Source organism: Hylobates moloch, unplaced genomic scaffold (genome assembly GCF_009828535.3).
Source record: "Hylobates moloch isolate HMO894 unplaced genomic scaffold, HMol_V3 SCAFFOLD_12, whole genome shotgun sequence".
NCBI classification, from domain to species: domain Eukaryota; kingdom Metazoa; phylum Chordata; class Mammalia; order Primates; family Hylobatidae; genus Hylobates; species Hylobates moloch.
In genome coordinates this window covers 88,249,433-88,267,890 of record NW_026652287.1, presented here as the reverse complement: position 1 = coordinate 88,267,890, position 18,458 = coordinate 88,249,433, and the positions used below count along the sequence as shown (strand labels likewise).

Genomic DNA, 18,458 nt, shown 5'->3' with positions numbered 1-18,458 from the left:
ACATAAATTATTAATCTTTTTTTCTCAAGAAATGATCCTTAAAGAAAACAGTGAATTCTACCTTAGCTTATCATCTAAACAAAATTTAAATTTTATAAAGTTTCCTGTTTCTCATTATGTCTGGAGACAATCCCTCTAGCTGATAATTCACACTTAAGAATTAGGAACTGGTGTTAATAGCCTGAACTAAATATGAAAAGGAAGATCTGACAAAAATCATATGATATACTTAAAAGACAAATAGAAATGTCATTTGTATTATCTGCTATTTTGGATTTCTACTCTTTTGTTCTATTCTTATTGAAGCCTGTCTAAAATTTTAAAATGTGCAAAAATCATTGTGACTCAGCTTCTTGAAATGTCTTTTGAATTTGATTAAATGTCAGCTTCTTTATTACTCTTTAGCCCCCAACATCCTAAAAATGTTGAGTTGATAGTACCATGCAGCTTTCATAATTTTTTATTACAAAAATATTTTGCATGCTACATGCTGAAAGAACTGTTATTGGAGTTATTGACATAAAAGATAAAAGTGGAGTCCACTTACCTCTTAAATATTAGACCATTCATTGATCATTTTACAGCATGTGTCTTTCTTCTTTTTCCAGAAGAGACAGCCAAGTCTTACAAGGGCAGTTGAAAATATACAAATTAATGAAGAGGATAATGAGATAAGGTATTTTATTTGCTAAATGTGTGCCCAATCAAGCATGGCATTGCCATTTCACACACTGTGTACCTGCCCATAATGTCTTTAAGAAGTCCTTCACTCATGACAGTAGCTCCTAACCAGTGAGTCCCAACTCTTTATCCGTGTTTCTGATGTCTCACTCTCTCTTCAGTGCTGCATCTCCATTTACCTATAGAATACCTTCACACAATTGTCTTCATGACTCTTCTTAGGGTTTATAAAGGGGTTACCTCTGCTTTCTTATTTAAGTAATGCAGCAGAATCTTCTCAGACTCCTGGTTGTGGAGCTCTGGAGGCACATTTGCTCATGTTCTTTCTTTTCCACACTTTTATCAAAACATGCTGATTCAGCTCTTGGAGCCTCTTCCTAAGCTTAGTTCTTTTGGTAGGAAGCATTATCATCACTGACATCTTTATGATCTCATGAGTTGCTGCCACTGATCTTTTCTTTAGCCTTTCTAAACTCAACCTTTAGTCACACTCTTCTGTAAACCCTGGTTCATAGTGTGACTTCTTATTCAAAATACGTTCAGTGATTTTCTCTTGTATATTTTATATATCTTTTATTTTACTCTGGCTTTCAGAGCCCTTAACTATTCTCAACATACTTGTTGTTTTCTCTAAAGCCGAATACAAAATTTGCTGTAAGATGACTTTCCATTCACTGTAGCTGGCTCTTGTCATTCTTTCACCTTACCCTATACTGCCCAGCACTCATATGTTCCCTTACCTTTGATTATAATTTTCATTTGGTGTGTTGTCTTCTCTCATGTCATGCCTGTATGTATACACAGACACATATGAAATGCATATAGGCATGTTTGATATGTATATATACATATGCAGAGAAAGAAATGTTTTAACTACTTGGAAAGACTACCTAAGACAAATGAAGTCTTCCCTCTTCCTTATAGTAATAATAAGGTAAGCTCCCCATTCAATTTTGCAATCTTCTGCTACTATATTTACAGAAAAGCTGCCTTTTACAATGCCCAGATCATGGTGTACCTCAGAATCTCTGACCAAGAGCAAATAAGTATTTTTTCTTATTGTTTTTCAGTATGTTGCAAGAGAAAGAGAGAGAGTTTCAAGAAGTGTAATTGTGGCTTGTATCAACACTGTTACTTTCGTACATTGGTAAGTTTTTTTTCTTTCCTTTTTTTTTCTTTATTTTTAATTATACTTTAAGTTCTAGGGTACATGTGCACAATGTGCAGGTTTGTTACATATGTTTACATGTGCCATGTTGGTGTGCTGCACCCATTAACTCGTCATTTACATTAGGTATTTCTCCTAATGCTATCCCTCCCCACTCCCCCCACCCCACGACAGGCCCCAGTGTGTGGTGTTCCCTACCCTGTGTCCAAGTGTTCTCATTGTTCAATTCCTGCCTATGAGTGAGAACACGCGGTGTTTGGTTTTCTGTCCTTGCGATTGTTTGCTCAGAATGATGGTTTCCAGCCTCAGTCATACATGTGCATGTGTCTTTATAGCAGCATGATTTATAATTTTTATAATCCTTTCGGTGTATACCCAGTAATGGGATGCCTGGGTCAAATGGTATTTCTAGTTCTAGATCCTTGAGGAATCACCACACTGACTTCCACAATGGTTGAACTAGTTTACAGTCCCACCAACAGTGTAAAAGTGTTCCTATTTCTCCACATCCTCTGCAGCACCTGTTGTTTCCTGACTTCTTAATGATGGCCATTCTAACTGATGTGAGATGATATCTCATTGTGGTTTTGATTTGCATTTCTCTGATGGCCAGTGATGATGAGCATTTTTTCATGTGTCTGTTGGCTGCATAAATATCTTCTTTTGAGAAGTGTCTGCTCATATCCTTCGCCCACTTTTTGATGGGGTTGTTTGACTTTTTCTTGTAAATTTATTAAGTTCTTTGTAGATTCTGGATATTAGTCCTTTGTCAGATGGGTAGATTGTAAAAATTTTAATTCAAACTGAAATATTTAGCAAGAACTATACAGCATATGAGATGCCAAAATTTAGAAACAAACTTCATTAGTAAGTCTTCTGTCAAGCAGATGTCAGTATGTTGGCTGAAGTTGTTACATAATTGAAATGTACATATCTAATTCATTGTGTATTCTCCAGTTTTGAAAGGTAAGCAGTGTTTGTCCTGACTATTGGATTCATCTAGTGTGGGAGATGCACTAAAATTAACAGTTGTATGTTTACTTAGACTGTTTTTGAGGCCAGAAAATTAATTAGACAAGGGGAATATAGCAAATTAGGACTAAAATTAAGTATTACTAATAGAATAAAAATATATGGAATCAATTTTATTTAGGTGTGACCACTATAACGTGACTGTATCCTATGTGTTAGATGCTGAAACAAGAGAAAACCAGAATGTTTCCCTGCCATTTTAAGGAAAAAGAGAAAACGTCCAAATATCTTACAGTCAGGAGAGTAAGATTTTCCAGGTCAATTGCCACCTTCCACGTGACTAGTAATAATTATGCATTATAATAGTTCAGAGCCCAGGATGCACTGAACATAAACGCATAGCAGACACGTGCTGTGATTGTGTGGGTCTGCGGAGGGATTGTGGGAGAAAGGAGAGTAAGACAGGGCTAGAAGGTACGGTATCATTATCTCCTGTCCCGTCTACTTTCTCTGTTCCCTTGCTGCAGATACTGTTGCAGGAAGACCCACAGCTGCATTAACTTAATCAGTATTGATTCATGCTGTCCCTCACTTTTGCTTCTGCTAATTGGCTGTTATTTTTGTTACTGGCATGGAATCCTGAGAGCATTTACCACAGTTGCATGCGAATATACTGTCCTCTTTCTAATTCCTCATTTCTTCTGTGCATTCCCTCATTGCCAAAGGATTATTTACTCTCCTCTTTATTACCTAGATAGTCTGTGGTGAGTTCCGTCTTTACCCTGCAAGTCACTGCTCTTCCAGCTTTAACTCCTGTCCCAGGTTCAGAGATTTGTCTCTAGACTTAATCTTCTTCAGTGGAGCTGAGTCATAAAGTATCTTGCCTCCTGTATGAGCTTGCTTTTATGGTTATACAACATTTTTTTAACAACTCAAGATAACATGATATAATTATGTTGCACATTTCTCTAACACTGTAATACTTTATTCTACACACTCTGTCACTTTTACCTTCAATCATACTCTTGATTAACATGTTTGTAGCATGAATAGCACCCTCTATTTTCTGCTGCCCATTCCCACTTCTTTCTAGGCTCATTCTTCCTGTCAAATAATGTAAATGGATAGACCCTTTGCTTGACACTTTTTATTTTCGGGAGCAATATTTCCCAAGCTGAAACCATGCTTTTTCCTAGAAATTCATTTTTTTGCCTTTGAACCATAAGATGAGATTCACTGTTTTCTTTTTTTTTTTCCTTCCTTTTCTTCTTCTTCTTGACAGCCATTTCAGTTCTCTCAAGCAGCATTCACAAAGCACACATTAAATGGTTAATTGAGTCTTAACTGCTCAAATGCTCAAGTAATATCCTCTGTTGTTTGCTTTGGGATTGCATTGCTGGGATCCGGTTTTGGCACACAGGTCTTTAATCATGTGGTTTTAATTATGACATTCGTCCCATGATATTTGGGAGTGGATTAGGATACAGAAACCCAGGCCACTTGTTTAGGAGGAAAAAAGATGGTATTTTAAAGCAACCATAGTCAAACAACTTATGCATGTGTTGAATAGTCAGTTAGCATTCCAAGACAAGAGCTAGGTCTTTCTGTTTCTTGCTGTACCCTCAACACCTAACTTGCTGCCTGTGCATTGTTGGCTATCTATAAATGTTTGTTGAATGAGAGACTGAGTGAGTGACCCAGCCCTAAATGAAAGTTTAAGCAAATGGCAAAGAAGATTGTTCTTCTGAAGTAGGGTTTGTTTTTATCTTTTGTGTGAATGTGTGTGTTTAATTTATTGGGTTGGATTAATGAGACAGCAAGGTATGCATATCAAGAGGGAATATAATCACATGGGAAATTAACTAACAAATTATTTTTCTTAAGGTATGAATTATTACTCATGTATAAAATGAATCACATTAGCCAGGTTAAAGAAGCCAGAATTATCCAGAAAAAAACCCAGCTCATTTATTCAGTAGTCAATGGAAAATAGATGGCAGAATGAATGAAAACATGACTCATTCTCCTTCACAAAGTGCCTTACTCATCATCTCTGCAAAGCTCCACCAAGGCTCAGGTCACATACTGTCACCTACAAAAAGCGGACTTCCCAAATGAAAATAATCTCTATTTGTGGCCCTCTAAATAGATTTCATATGACACTTGGTAGGACATCACAGTCACTTAAATGAACATTTTGTGCCCTTTTCAAAACCATAAGCTCTTAGGGGGCAGGTTTTTTTTTCTTAATTTAATTTTGGAGCCCCACTAAACAATGTCACTTACACTGTGCACATATAAATGATGAATAACTATTTGTTGAATAAATTAATGGAAAGATGAATGAATATCTCAGAATTACAATAAGATGAGAGTAAAATATATGAAAATAAAAACAGAAATAAACTTGCATGTGTCTATGAGTACATAAGAATTCAAATGCTGAGGGAAAAGTAGGAAAAGAGGGAGAAAAGGGCAAGTTCGTCATCAGAATCTGAAAACCCCAAAGTAAAAATGTGTGTATATCATTTGTAATCATCTATTGACTACCCATTATATGAAGTAAACCCTTACATTTGGCCTTCTACTAACAGAGATGGAAAACCCTCCAAGGAACTCTTAAGTCTAGTTCCTAGATAGGTGTGGAGTAGAGGGAAGGTCTGGGAGAACAAACTATGAAGTGGTTGGAGAGAAAATCTTCTAAAAAATAAGAATAACTGTAGTAAAAAATACCAAGACAGAAATAAAATGTGGAGTTGCAATTATACATTTAAAAAATAGACATAGTTTGGATTATAATCATTTTCTTGGTTAGCAAGGAAGGGGAAAATACAAGGAATGACTCAGGTTTATGGCAAGGATTTCTCCCTGAAATGGAATTTTCACCAACTAAAACAAATTAAATCAAGACAAATATTGGAACACTAGAATAGAGAACATATGTACTAGTTCTCTGAAGGAAATAACCTATAATTGGAAAATGAAAAGAAGGAGGGCTTAATATCTTAAATACAAGGAACAAACGTGGAAGGAATGTATTGAACTAGAAACAGCAACAAAAAAAGTCGCACCTAGGAATAAATAGGCCAGGAGTGGTAGCTCATGCATGTAATCCCAGTACCTTGGGGGGCTGAGGTGGGAGGATCACTTGAGCCCAGGAGTTCAAGACCAGCCTGGGAAACATAGGTAGACCCCATCTCTACAAATAATTTAAAAATTGGGTGGGCATGGTGGTATGCACCTGTGGTCTCAGCTACTCAGGAGGCTGAGGCAGGAGGATTGCCTGAGCCCGAGAGGTTGAGGCTGTAATAAGCCATGATCAAGCCACAGCATTCCAACCTGGGTGATGGAGCAGGCCTGGTCTCAAAATATAAAAATAAAAAATTAACTGAAGTTGTGTTTATTTGACATCATGCATGAGAACAGCTATGTGAAAAGTTAAAAATTTACTTGGTCACATAGCTTATGCCAAATATCCATAGTAGCATCCTACAAAAACCTTTTTTCATATTGGGTTGTGTATAGCAAAGATTAAGATAAATAAATAAAACAGATAGATTACATTAAAAGCTTTATTTATGTTAATGCATTACAGGAAACTTTTGCTCTTTACTCTTCCCACAAATGTGATTCCAACAAACTCTAGTAGGTGCATTGATGGATGCAAAGCTTAATATAACTTTGTTGTGTCCTCAAATTGTTTATAGCCTACAAAAGGAAATCAGACATATACATAATAACCAATTTTTAAAAGTGAACTAAAAGTTTACCGAGTTACTTTGACTAAAGTCCAGGCCTCTGCATATGGTCATACAAGTTGTGAATTCAACACAGTTCTAGATACTGGCATGGAAGACATCTTAGAATTGAGCACACTCCTTTGCCCACTTTTTGATGGGGTTGTTTGTTTTTTTCTTGTAAATTTGTTTGAGTTCATTGTAAATTCTGGATATTAGCCCTTTGTCAGATGAGTAGGTTGCAAAAATTTTCTCCCATTCTGTAGGTTGCCTGTTCACTCTGATGGAAGTTTCTTTTGCTGTGCAGAAGCTCTTTAGTTTAATGAGATCCCATTTGTCAATTTTGGCTTTTGTTGCCATTGCTTTTGGTGTTTTAGACATGAAGTCCTGGCCCACGCCTATGGCCTGAATGGTATTGCCTAGGTTTTCTTGTAGGATTTTAATGGTTTTAGGTCTAACATTTAAGTCTTTAATCCATCTTGAATTAATTTTTGTATAAGGTGTAAGGAAGGGATCCAGTTTCAGCTTTCTACATATGGCTAGCCAGTTTTCCCAGCACCATTTATTAAATAGGGAATCCTTTCCCCATTTCTTGTTTTTGTCAGGTTTGTCAAAGATCAAATAGTTGTAGATATGCAGCATCATTTCTGAGGGCTCTGTTCTGTTCCATTGATCTATATCTCTGTTGTGGTACCAGTACCATGCTGTTTTGGTTACTGTAGCCTTGTAGTATAGTTTGAAGTCAGGTAGCGTGATGCCTCCAGCTTTGTTCTTTTGGCTTAGGATTGACTTGGCAATGTGGGCTCTTTTTTGGTTCCATATGAACTTTAAAGTAGTTTTTTCCAATTCTGTGAAGAAAGTCATTGGTAGCTTGATGGGGATGGCATTGAATCTATAAATTACTTTGGGCAGTATGGCCATTTTCACGATATTGATTCTTCCAACTCATGAGCATGGAATGTTCTTCCATTTGTTTGTATCCTCTTTGATTTCATTGAGCAGTGGTTTGTAGTTCTCCTTGAAGAGGTCCTTCACATCCCTTGTAAGTTGGATTCCTAGGTATTTTATTCTCTTTGAAGCAATTGTGAATGGGAGTTCACTTATGATTTGGCTCTCTGTTTGTCTGTGATTGGTGTACAAGAATGCTTGTGATTTTTGTACATTGATTTTGTATCCTGAGACTTTGCTGAAGTTGCTAATCAGCTTAAGGAGATTTTGGGCTGAGACAATGGGATTTTCTAGATATACAATCATGTCATCTGCAAACAGGGACAGTTTGACTTCCTCTTTTCCTAATTGAATACCCTTTATTTCCTTCTCCTGCCTGATTGCTCTGGCCAGAACTTCCAGCACTATGTTGAATAGGAGTGGTGAGAGAGGGCATCCCTGTCTTGTGCCAGTTTTCAGAGGGAATGCTTCCAGTTTTTGCCCATTCAGTATGATATTGGCTGTGGGTTTGTCGTAGATAGCTCTTATTATTTTGAGATACGTCCCATCAATACCTAATTTATTGAGAGTTTTTAGCATGAAGGGTTGTTGAATTTTGTCAAAAGCCTTTTCTGCATCTATTGAGATAATCATGTGGTTTTTGTCTTTGGTTCTGTTTATATGCTGGATTACATTTATTGATTTGCGTATGTTGAACCAGCCTTGCATCCCAGGGATGAAGCCCACTTGATCATGGTGTATAAGCTTTTTGATGTGCTGCTGGATTCGGTTTGCCAGTATTTTATTGAGGATTTTTGCATCAATGTTCATCAAGGATATTGGTCTAAAATTCTCTTTATTGGTTGTGTCTCTGCCTGGCTTTGGTATCAGGATGATGCTGGCTTCATAAAATGTGTTAGGGAGGATTCCCTCTTTTTCTATCGATTGGAATAGTTTCAGAAGGAATGGTACCAGTTCCTCCTTGTACCTCTGGTAGAATTCAGCTGTGAATCCATCCGGTCCTGGACTCTTTTTGGTTGGTAAGATATCATCACTGGCCATCAGAGAAATGCAAATCAAAACCACAGTGAGATACCATCTCACACCAGTTAGAATGGCCATCATTAAAAAATCAGGAAACAACAGGTGCTGGAGAGGATGTGGAGAAATAGGAACACTTTTACACTGTTGGTGGGACTGTAAACTAGTTCAACCATTGTGGAAGTCAGTGTGGCGATTCCTCAGGGATCTAGAACTAGAAATACCATTTGACCCAGCCATCCCATTACTGGGTATATACCCAAAGGAGTATAAATCATGCTGCTATAAAGACACATGCACACATATGTTTATTGCGGCACTATTCACAATAGCAAAGACTTGGAACCAACCCAAATGTCCAACAACAATAGACTGGATTAAGAAAATGTGGCACATATACACCATGGAATACTATGCAGCCATAAAAAATGATGAGTTCGTGTCCTTTGTAGGGAGATGGATGAAACTGGAAAACATCATTCTCAGTAAACTATCGCAAGGACAGAAAACCAAACACCACATGTTCTCACTCATAGGTGGGAATTGAACAATGAGAACTCATGGACACAGGAAGGGGAACATCACATTCCGGGTACTGTTGGGGGGTGGGGGGGGGGGGGGGCAGGGACAGCATTAGGAGATATACCTAATGCTAAATGACGAGCTAATGGGTGCAGGAAATCAACATGGCACATGGATACATATGTAACAAACCTGCACATTGTGCACATGTACCCTAAAACCTAAAGTATAAAAAAAAAAAAAAAAAAAAGAATTGAGCACACTCAAATACAATTACCTAATTTGAAAGGAGAGAGAAGTCACTAACAATAGGAGAAAAGCTTCACTTTGCAAGTGATGGAGGTAGTATCTGTACTGAGCACATGGCGTAAACTAAGTCAGGAAAGTCCCAAAGTAGAAACTATGTTCAACGGTCAGTTTGGACAGTTGGATTCCAGTGGAAGTCACATATAAAGAGTTAAAATGCTGAGAAGAAAGGGTGAGCATCAGTTTGAGAAAGGGGTTGAATTCCAGGACTGGGGCTTAAATGCCTTGTGTCACATAAGGAGGTATTGGGAGAAAATGGTGTAGGAAAGATGTGGGTGACAAAGCAGAGGTGTGGGAAAACTAATTGGGTGTTGGTATGGCAAGATGTACGGGAGTAGCTAACTAGAGAAATGGAGTCCACTTACCAGGCCAGTCTTTAAATAAGATGTGAGAGAGAATGACAACTGAATTAGCATCAGGGCCAGGAAATAAGAAAGCATAGACCATTCGAAGACATTGCAGTAAAAGAATCAACAAATCCTAGTTACTAATGGGATGTGAGACTTGGCATCACAGGCAGAACTCAAGAATGATTTGGAGACTATGGGACTTACCAGAGTGCAGTGGCATTAACAGGAAATGGAAAATCAGGAGAAGAAGCTGTTGGTAAATATTATTGAAACTGACCAGTGTCCAAATATGTTAGACTGGAACTTCAAATAACAGTCAGGCCTGGAAAGAATGATTTGCAATTTGAGAGTTATCTGCAAAGAATCTTATTTGAGACCTTGAAAGAAAAATTGCTTAGTCACAGAAATGGCCCCATGTGGTTGATAGTAAATAGCATGGGTTTGATTGTGGAGAGGTTCACTAAAGAAATACAAACAAAATTTCTGTATATCTGAGTTAAGGGGGAAGAAAATAAATCTTAGAATTGGAATAAAGGACAAGCTGAAGTCAAGCTTGGAAATTTAGGCCTCAAGGCTTGGGAATGGTTGGTTACCAAATAGCAAGATCTGCGATTCTTTGCCAGGTATTTCCTGACTTTCCAAAGCTTTGGGAGTTTGGTTTCTGTAGATACATTGTAAAGCAGATGATCAGAAAGGATTAGACTTGGGTTCAAGCCTTGACTCTTTGGTGTAGAATACTAGATGAGTTTATATCAGTTATCAGTTCATGTCTTTTAAACCCTGGTTTTTGATGTGTAATGAGGGTTAACGATAAATTTAGTCTTCTTATTTCACAAGGGTTCTTGCAAGAACCCAGGTTATCATTATAAAAATTGTAGTTTTGTTCTATGGGAAAACAGGTGTCAGTCTTTAAGTTTATTTTCTTTGCTAAGTGACCTGGGAACAAAATCAAAAATACATTTCCAATCTTCTCTACATTTAATTTTCTCTTTCTTTCCTTTCTTCTTTTTTTTTTCTTTTTCTTTTTTTTTTTTTTTTAAGTCTTGCTCTGTAGCCCAGGCTGGAGTGCAGTGGCATGATCTCAGCTCACTGCAACCTCCACCTCCTGGGTTGAAGGGGTTTTTGTGCCTCAGCCCCATGAGTAGCTGGGACTACAGGTGTGCACTACCACACTCAGCTAATTTTTGTATCTTTAGTAGAGACAGGGTTTCACCATGTTGGCCAGGCCGGTCTCAAACTCCTGACTTCAGGTGATCCACCTACCTCAGCCTCCCAAAGTGCTGGGATTACAGGCATGAGCCACCATGCCCATCCTACATTTAATTCTCTACATTAAGCTTTGTGTTTCAAATTATTTATACATTTAAAAAATACATTCTTTTGCTTTTTGTGATTCCCTTTTGCTTTCTAACCATGCTTTTAAAATATCTATATATTTTGGATTTCTGAAGTTTTATCTTAGTATCTCTTAATTTTTGTTCTAGATTTAATTCTGATTTCCTAAATACAGGTTTTCTAGCTTCTAGAGTTCTCTGCTTGGTAAATTGTTGTATAAGACAGTTTTTAATATATTACATTTAGAGAGACTGGAAAATATTGCAATTCTTATTACACTACGGAATTTTATGGCTAATCTGTGTAATGATCTCAATACTTTAAAAACAGTGATCTGTGATGCTAGGTTGATAAACAAGGACAAAAGTAGTGAAAGAGATTGAGCAGAGAAGATGAGAAACGCAAAACATGTTTATTTAGAGACTGGGATTGAAGATGGGATGATGATACCATCTATATATATATTTTTTTAAGTAGAGAAGGAAATACGAATACTTTACTGGAAAGTTGAAACATCTGAAAGCTAGTAGATTAACACAAGTACTGAAGAACTAAAACAAAATATGGCTTTCATGCTTCAACAAGTACAATAAGCTATGCTGAGGCCAAATGAACCTTCCCCAGAACTTTGTTGGTATGTGGTGCCAAGATTTCGGTCTTTCTTTTTTTGGCTGGAAGTATTGAATGAAATCTTTCTGCTGCTATTTCCTCAGCTGGGATAAATGATTGCTAGAACCTAACTAGATAGTCAAGATACTAGAGCAGCTCAGTGGCCATGTGAGGCTATTACTTGTTAGTGTCCATTGACCAGCTTTTCCACCTGTCCTAGGGATCTCTTTCATGCTACTCTCTCTCTCTCCACTTCTCTAGTCTCCACTCTCCAGACGCTTCTTTGTTCATCAATCCTTCTCTCTTCACCCCTGTTTATAACCTTTTATAGTCTTGCTAGAGAAATTCAAAGCTAAGTTGATAATTATATTATCACAAACTGAGATCACTGGTAGAATGTCAGGAGGTATGAAAGTCACAGGGTGAAATACTTATTGAGTGTCTATTAAGTGCCAGACATTATTATAAGAGTTGAGGTACAGCACTAAAAGAGATAGAGAAGCTCCCTGCCGTCATGAAGCTTACATTTTAATGGGAGGACATAGATAATAAACAATAAGTAAGATTGTTTCAGATAATGTGTTACCAAGGAGATCATAGAAAATGACTGATCACTGCATCTAAGAAAACATTTATCAAGTTCTTTTATGCTATGTAAGTGAAGCATACATTGTAAATCTGTTACTCATTCCATGGTCATATATGATTTCAGCTATTGAGATTTTTAAAAAGGCAGAAGGCAGATACACCATAATCTCTCTTTTTTTCCTTCCTTTCTAGGCTGGTAACAGTTCATGTTTGCTTCATAAATGAAGCAGCTTTAAACAAATTCATATTCTGTCTGGAGTGACAGACCACATCTTTATCTGTTCTTGCTACCCATGACTTTATATGGATGATTCAGAAATTGGAACAGAATGTTTTACTGTGAAACTGGCACTGAATTAATCATCTATAAAGAAGAACTTGCATGGAGCAGGACTCTATTTTAAGGACCTGCGGGACTTGGGTCTCATTTAGAACTTGCAGCTGATGTTGGAAGAGAAAGCACGTGTCTCAGACTGCATGTACCATTTGCATGGCTCCAGAAATGTCTAAATGCTGAAAAAACACCTAGCTTTATTCTTCAGATACAAACTGCAGCCTGTAGTTATCCTGGTCTCTGCAAATAGATTTCAGCTTGGATAGTAGGGGTAACAATTTTTCTCAAAGGGATCTAGAAAAAATGTTTAAAACTCAGTAGTATCAGCCACTGTACAGTGTAGAAAGCAGTGGGAACTGTGATAGGAGTTGGCAACTTGTCAGCTTTATAGTTGCTGATTAGTGATATGGGTCTGATTTTGATCTCTTCCTGATGTAAACCATGCTCACCCATATCCCACTAAACAAATGCAAATGGTTGCCTGGTTCCATTTATGCAAGGGAGCCAGTACTGAATTATGCCTTGGCAGAGTGGAGACTCTCCAAAAGAGTCACCGCAGGAAGAAGTTAAGAACACTGAACATCAGAACAGTCTGCTAAGGAGGACATTGGCATCCTGGGAAAGTCTGCCTTTTCCCTTGACCACTATAGGGTGTATAAATCGTGTTTGCAAAATGTGTTATGACGTGTTTATATTCTAAAACTATTACAGAGCTATGTAAAGAGACTTAGGAGAAAATGCTGAATGTAAGATGGTCCCATTTCAACTTCCACCATGGGAGAGAATAAAAATAAATTATGACATTTAGTATCTAAGGTTAGAAAACCACGCCCACATGCTAATATGGGTGTTGAAAACTAGGTTACTTGGAATGCAAGGAATCAGGAAACTTTAGTTATTTATAGTATAATCACCATTATCTGTTTAAAGGATCCATTTAGTTACAATCGGGCACTCTATATTCATTAAGGTTTATGAATTAAAAATAAAAAGAAAGTTTTATGTAGTTATGCATGTCAGTTTGCTATTTAAAATGTGTAACAGTGTTTGTCATATTAAGAGTGAATTTGGCAGGAATTCCCAAGATGGACATTGTGCTTTTAAACTAGAACTTGTAAGACATTATGTGAATATCCCTTGCCAATTTTTTTTATAATCAAGAAAACATCTGACTAAAGTCAAAGAATTATTTCTTATGGTTTATTTTGATGAAAGTTCTTTTAACACATCTTGAATGTACACATAAAGGAATCCAAAGCTTTCCATTCTAACTTAATCTTTGTGATAATATTATTGCCATGTTCTACAACCACAAGATGACAGTTTTCAATGTAGTGACACAAAAGGGCATGAAAAACTAACTGCTAACTTTCCTTTCATTTCAAAAGTCCAAGAATTTCTAGTACATTTGGATTTTAGCTTCTGTTCAAAGCGAATCCAGATGCAACTCCAGTAAGTGGCCTTTGCTCTTTTTTGTACCAAAGAGCCCAGATGATTCCTACAGTCCCCTTCTTCTCTAACATGCTGTGGTTCCTTAAACATGACTAATTTCTCTAAGATACAACCCAGGTGCTTTGAGAAGCTGCATTAAGGTGTTCAGGCCCTCAGATATCACATGGTACACTTGATTAGTAATAAAACCAGAGATCAATTTAATTGCTGATAGGTCCTGTCTCAGTGTGTGGCATTGATTGTTTTCAGCAAAATAGATACAGATTAATATGAGTTATGCATGTAGGTTGTGTATAGATTGAGAAGACAGATACTTCTCAATCTAGTAGTTTGATTTATTTAATCAATGGTTTCAGTTTGCTTGAGCATATGAAAATGCTGCTTAATGTGCTTAAGAGTATAATAAATGTACTTTTGTCCTCAAACCTAGTAGCTGTTTTAACACTCATGGACATGGTCCTAATTAATGGAGTTAAATAAACAAATTCAGCAAGTTATTAAATCTGACATGGTAGGAGAGGGGAGATGTGTCCTGCTTATTAAATGTATTGATCCATTGAAAGTTACATGGATTGCCAATTTTTAAAACACTAAAGTTGAATAAAATGCATGAACAATAGAAAAATGCTGGACATTATTTTGGATGCTAGCTGCTTGGACATTAACTGTGTCATTTCTGCTTTGAGATAAAAATATATATTTATCTTTGCTTATTTTATCCCAGATGTGTTCTGAATATCCTTCTTCATAAATCATGGAAAACTCACTGCTGAGATAGGAAACCGTGAAATCGCCTTTTCAGTTGGTGCCATGTATCTGATAGTTCCATCTTAGAAGGTTTCAAAATTACCTTTTAAAATGATCTCAGAAGTCTGTAGATTCTCAACGATACTGAAAGCTTCGCACCTCTTTGGTAGAAACCAAGTCTATTTAGAAAATGGCTTTATGATAAATGATGCCTCCTGAGTGATAATGAAGTGTTCCTGGATATTGTATTGTAATTTAATGTGCTTACTACACTGCCACATTTTAATGAGTCAGAGACAAATTGATTTTTCTTCAATACAATAATGGAACAAGTAGCCTATTCTCTTAAAAAGTATGTGAAAAAATGAAAATTATGAAAAATTATGCATACCTAATGAAGTATTGGTTTTAGTAAGAATTAAATACATTTCATTGAGTTTTAAAGTACTTTGGAGAAACTTTGGGGCACGTTTTGCTACTCTAATTCAACTGAAGTTATAAATAAAGAGAAAAATTCATTCAGAAATCATGGATTTTAAACATGTTTTGCTGCAGCCAAGTTTTCATTTCAAAATGTAATTCCAGTTTGGAGCTTTTAGGCATTCTGTATATTTAAAAAATATATTCTTCAAAAATGCATTTTGGCATGGTGGGATGGATGTTGCAAAAGATATCCGGAGCCTCCAGTCTGTCATTAACTGATATGGTAAATCACCTCTCCTCTTTGGATCTCAATTTTTTATTTATCTATACGGTAAACTCAGAGATCACTCCTTAGGGGTGAGTCCTATTGCAATATGACTGACAAAGAAGATAAAATAGCACTGAAACTAACCCATACAAAATATCCAACTCTGGACTCTGTGAATAAGTATCTTGACCATAAAAAGTCATTGTTGTTCTTATCTCTAATGTAAATAGTGTCCATTAGTAAAAGTGAAATTCAGTCTCAAGTAGGGTGAATTGGATCACCATTTACACAAGAGATGGCTTTTTCCTTTGCTTGAATAAACATTTTGGATCACCTCCAAAGAATGAAAACCAGTAGTACATTTTAGTCATATTAGTCAGGATGAGAAACTGTAAGATGTATGTAACATTTGGAAATGCACCAAAGTGAGTGTTTAAATCTTCTCATTTTATTGAAAACCAAGGGCAGAAAATGTAAAATGCTCATGAAGTTTTTGAATGCCAAAAGATATTTTAGAACCAACTTATAAAGGGGTAATTCATTAATTACACTTTAAAATTGGAAAGTGGGATAAGAATTCTAAAGTAAACCAGCTTATCTTTGAAACAATATTATTTTGAAATTGGCTTTAAAATAAAATGATTCAGATCGAAATTCTAATTAGTTCATTTGTGGAACTTGATCACACAATTCATAATGTTGCTGCTTTCCATTAACTAGTCTTGAAATGCCTTTGTTTGTAAAAATAAAATAATGGTACTTTCATTTTATAACAAGGTGTTCTTTTTAAAGAAATAATCCATGCTAAAACGGATATTTGTGATCCTGAAATGTTTACTAAGCATTGTAAATTTATTTATAACTGCCATCTCCAGCTACATCCTTATGATGTTTTTAACAATAAAATTAAAACAACTGTTTAAACTAAAAACCACACTGTTTTCCATTACTTGATCTCTGAGCTACAATACTCACTAAATATAATTTTCCAATCAAAATATTCTATTCTATATTCTAAGGGTTAATACGTGATTATAGTGTCCACTTACCACCATTTTTTTAAATCAATGGACTTGAAAAGTATTAATTTAGATGGATGCGCAGATATACCCTTAGTTCAGTCATAGATTGGAGTTTGAATATAATAATGTAAATGTATGTCAACACTATTCTAAATAGTTTTATTATGACTGAAATTTAATTAAATAAAAAAGGTTGTAAAATGTGATGTGTATGTGTATATACTGTATGTGTACTTTTTAAAATAGGTGTATGTCCCAACCCTTTTTTATACAGGTTTGAATTTAAAATTACATTATATATACATATACTTTATTGTTCTAAATAAAGAATTTTATGCACTCTCGTAAATTTGCCCAGTCATTTTATATCTTAAGGTTATCACATATGTTTACAACATGGTTGAGCATTTATTAAGCTACAGTCAAAATTTTCTGTGGAAACTTTTGTCATTAATCTATATTTTATTAAGCTACAGTCAAAATTTTCTATGGAAACTTTTGTCATTAATCTAGATTTTGTTGAAATATGGACACAAGGGGATAACAAATCATTTAAATTCAATAAATATTTATTGATTACTAAAATAAGTAATCAAGGAAAATAAAAAATGAATTAACACGACGTTTGCTTTCAAGAGATTTATAACTTGGTTGGAGAAAAGAAATGCAATAGATATATAGAAAAGCACTATACTAGATATAGATACAGAAAATAGATACGGATATAGATATAGAAAAGCAGTATAATATGTATAGTCCCCGAAGTAACTACCTACATGCAAAACAGAGGTCCAGTTAATGTGCTTAGGGCATGCAGGAAGGAGAAACGGATACAGAATAAGGAGGACTGTGGAGGAGTTGATGTTTGGGCTAATACTTAGAAGGATGAGACAAATTTTTATAGTGAGAATTATGCCCTGTCAGAGCAGCATTTTCCATAGAAAGAAGTTATAAAATTTCTAAGCTTATTTTACCAAATCAAACAGGTATGTCCTTAGCATACACCAAATAAAAAGACACACGGAGAGATAAGACCAGACCCTTCAATGTAACAACAGGGAGTGCAGACACTATTCTTAGGGTCCCTGAGAAGCCTAGACTCCTTTGCTTGTTTCTGAGAAGAGGAATGACAAGATCAAAATGCACTACGGCTCCTGTGATTTAGGCAGTAGATAACCATCCTGCTTAACCACTGGTTGCTATTTGACTCTCAAGCACATACCCTTGCTATGTGAGACCACACTTACATACCCACCATTTCTTTTCAGAATTTGCTGATTCTCTCTCCTCTGTTCACATTTTATATTGCCAACTTCGACCAATATATGACTAGATAACTAGAATAGCCTCCTAACTGATCACATGATTCTACTTTCACCCTTTTTCAATCAGTTCATCACATTATAGTCAATAATAGGGAGACATCTGAGGTGTGTGTGTGTGTGTGTGTGTGTGTGTGTGTGTGTGTGTGTGTGTGTTTCTGGATAAAACACTTGGATGGCTTCTCATTATTTTTTAGATAAAGCCCAAACTCTTCAACATAGCCTATAAGGCTCTACTTGAGCCATCTCATCTTTTTTGTTTTGTTTTGTTTTGGATTGCTCATTGTTTTTGTCTTTAATCCATAAACAACATGAAGGTTGGGCCCATAAATACTAATATAACTGCAGTCCTCAAATTTAGTGCAAATAATAATTAGTGGAATTGAAACAAAATGTGATCTAAATAGCTATCACCTATCGCACTGAGAAGTTATGTTTTAAGATTTTTGTTATGGACAATTTGAAATATATGCAAAAGTCGATAAGATAGTGTAATAAATTCATATAACCATAACCCTACAACCTGACTCAACTCCTGAATAATCTTGTTTTATCTATACTCCCTATCCACTCCCCATTTCATATCATTTTCAGAAAAGTACTTAAAAGTATTTGATCTGGAAATATTTCTATGTATATCTCTAATTGTTAACT

At 36.0% G+C, this 18,458-nt stretch overlaps 1 protein-coding gene across 2 annotated transcripts in view; it reads left to right on the top strand.

The window, feature by feature from the left end:
- The window catches only part of KITLG (KIT ligand), a 90,375-nt gene extending 73,549 nt beyond the window's left edge, over positions 1–16,826 (top strand). For both annotated transcript variants that reach the window (XM_058425886.1, XM_032170871.2), the window contains 3 exons: positions 609–676; positions 1,752–1,828; positions 12,429–16,826. In XM_058425886.1, coding sequence (XP_058281869.1) covers positions 609–676; positions 1,752–1,791 — 108 coding nt within the window. In that variant the 3' untranslated portion in view covers positions 1,792–1,828; positions 12,429–16,826. The remainder of the gene's footprint in view (positions 1–608; positions 677–1,751; positions 1,829–12,428) is intronic.
- Positions 16,827–18,458: the final 1,632 nt, after the last annotated feature.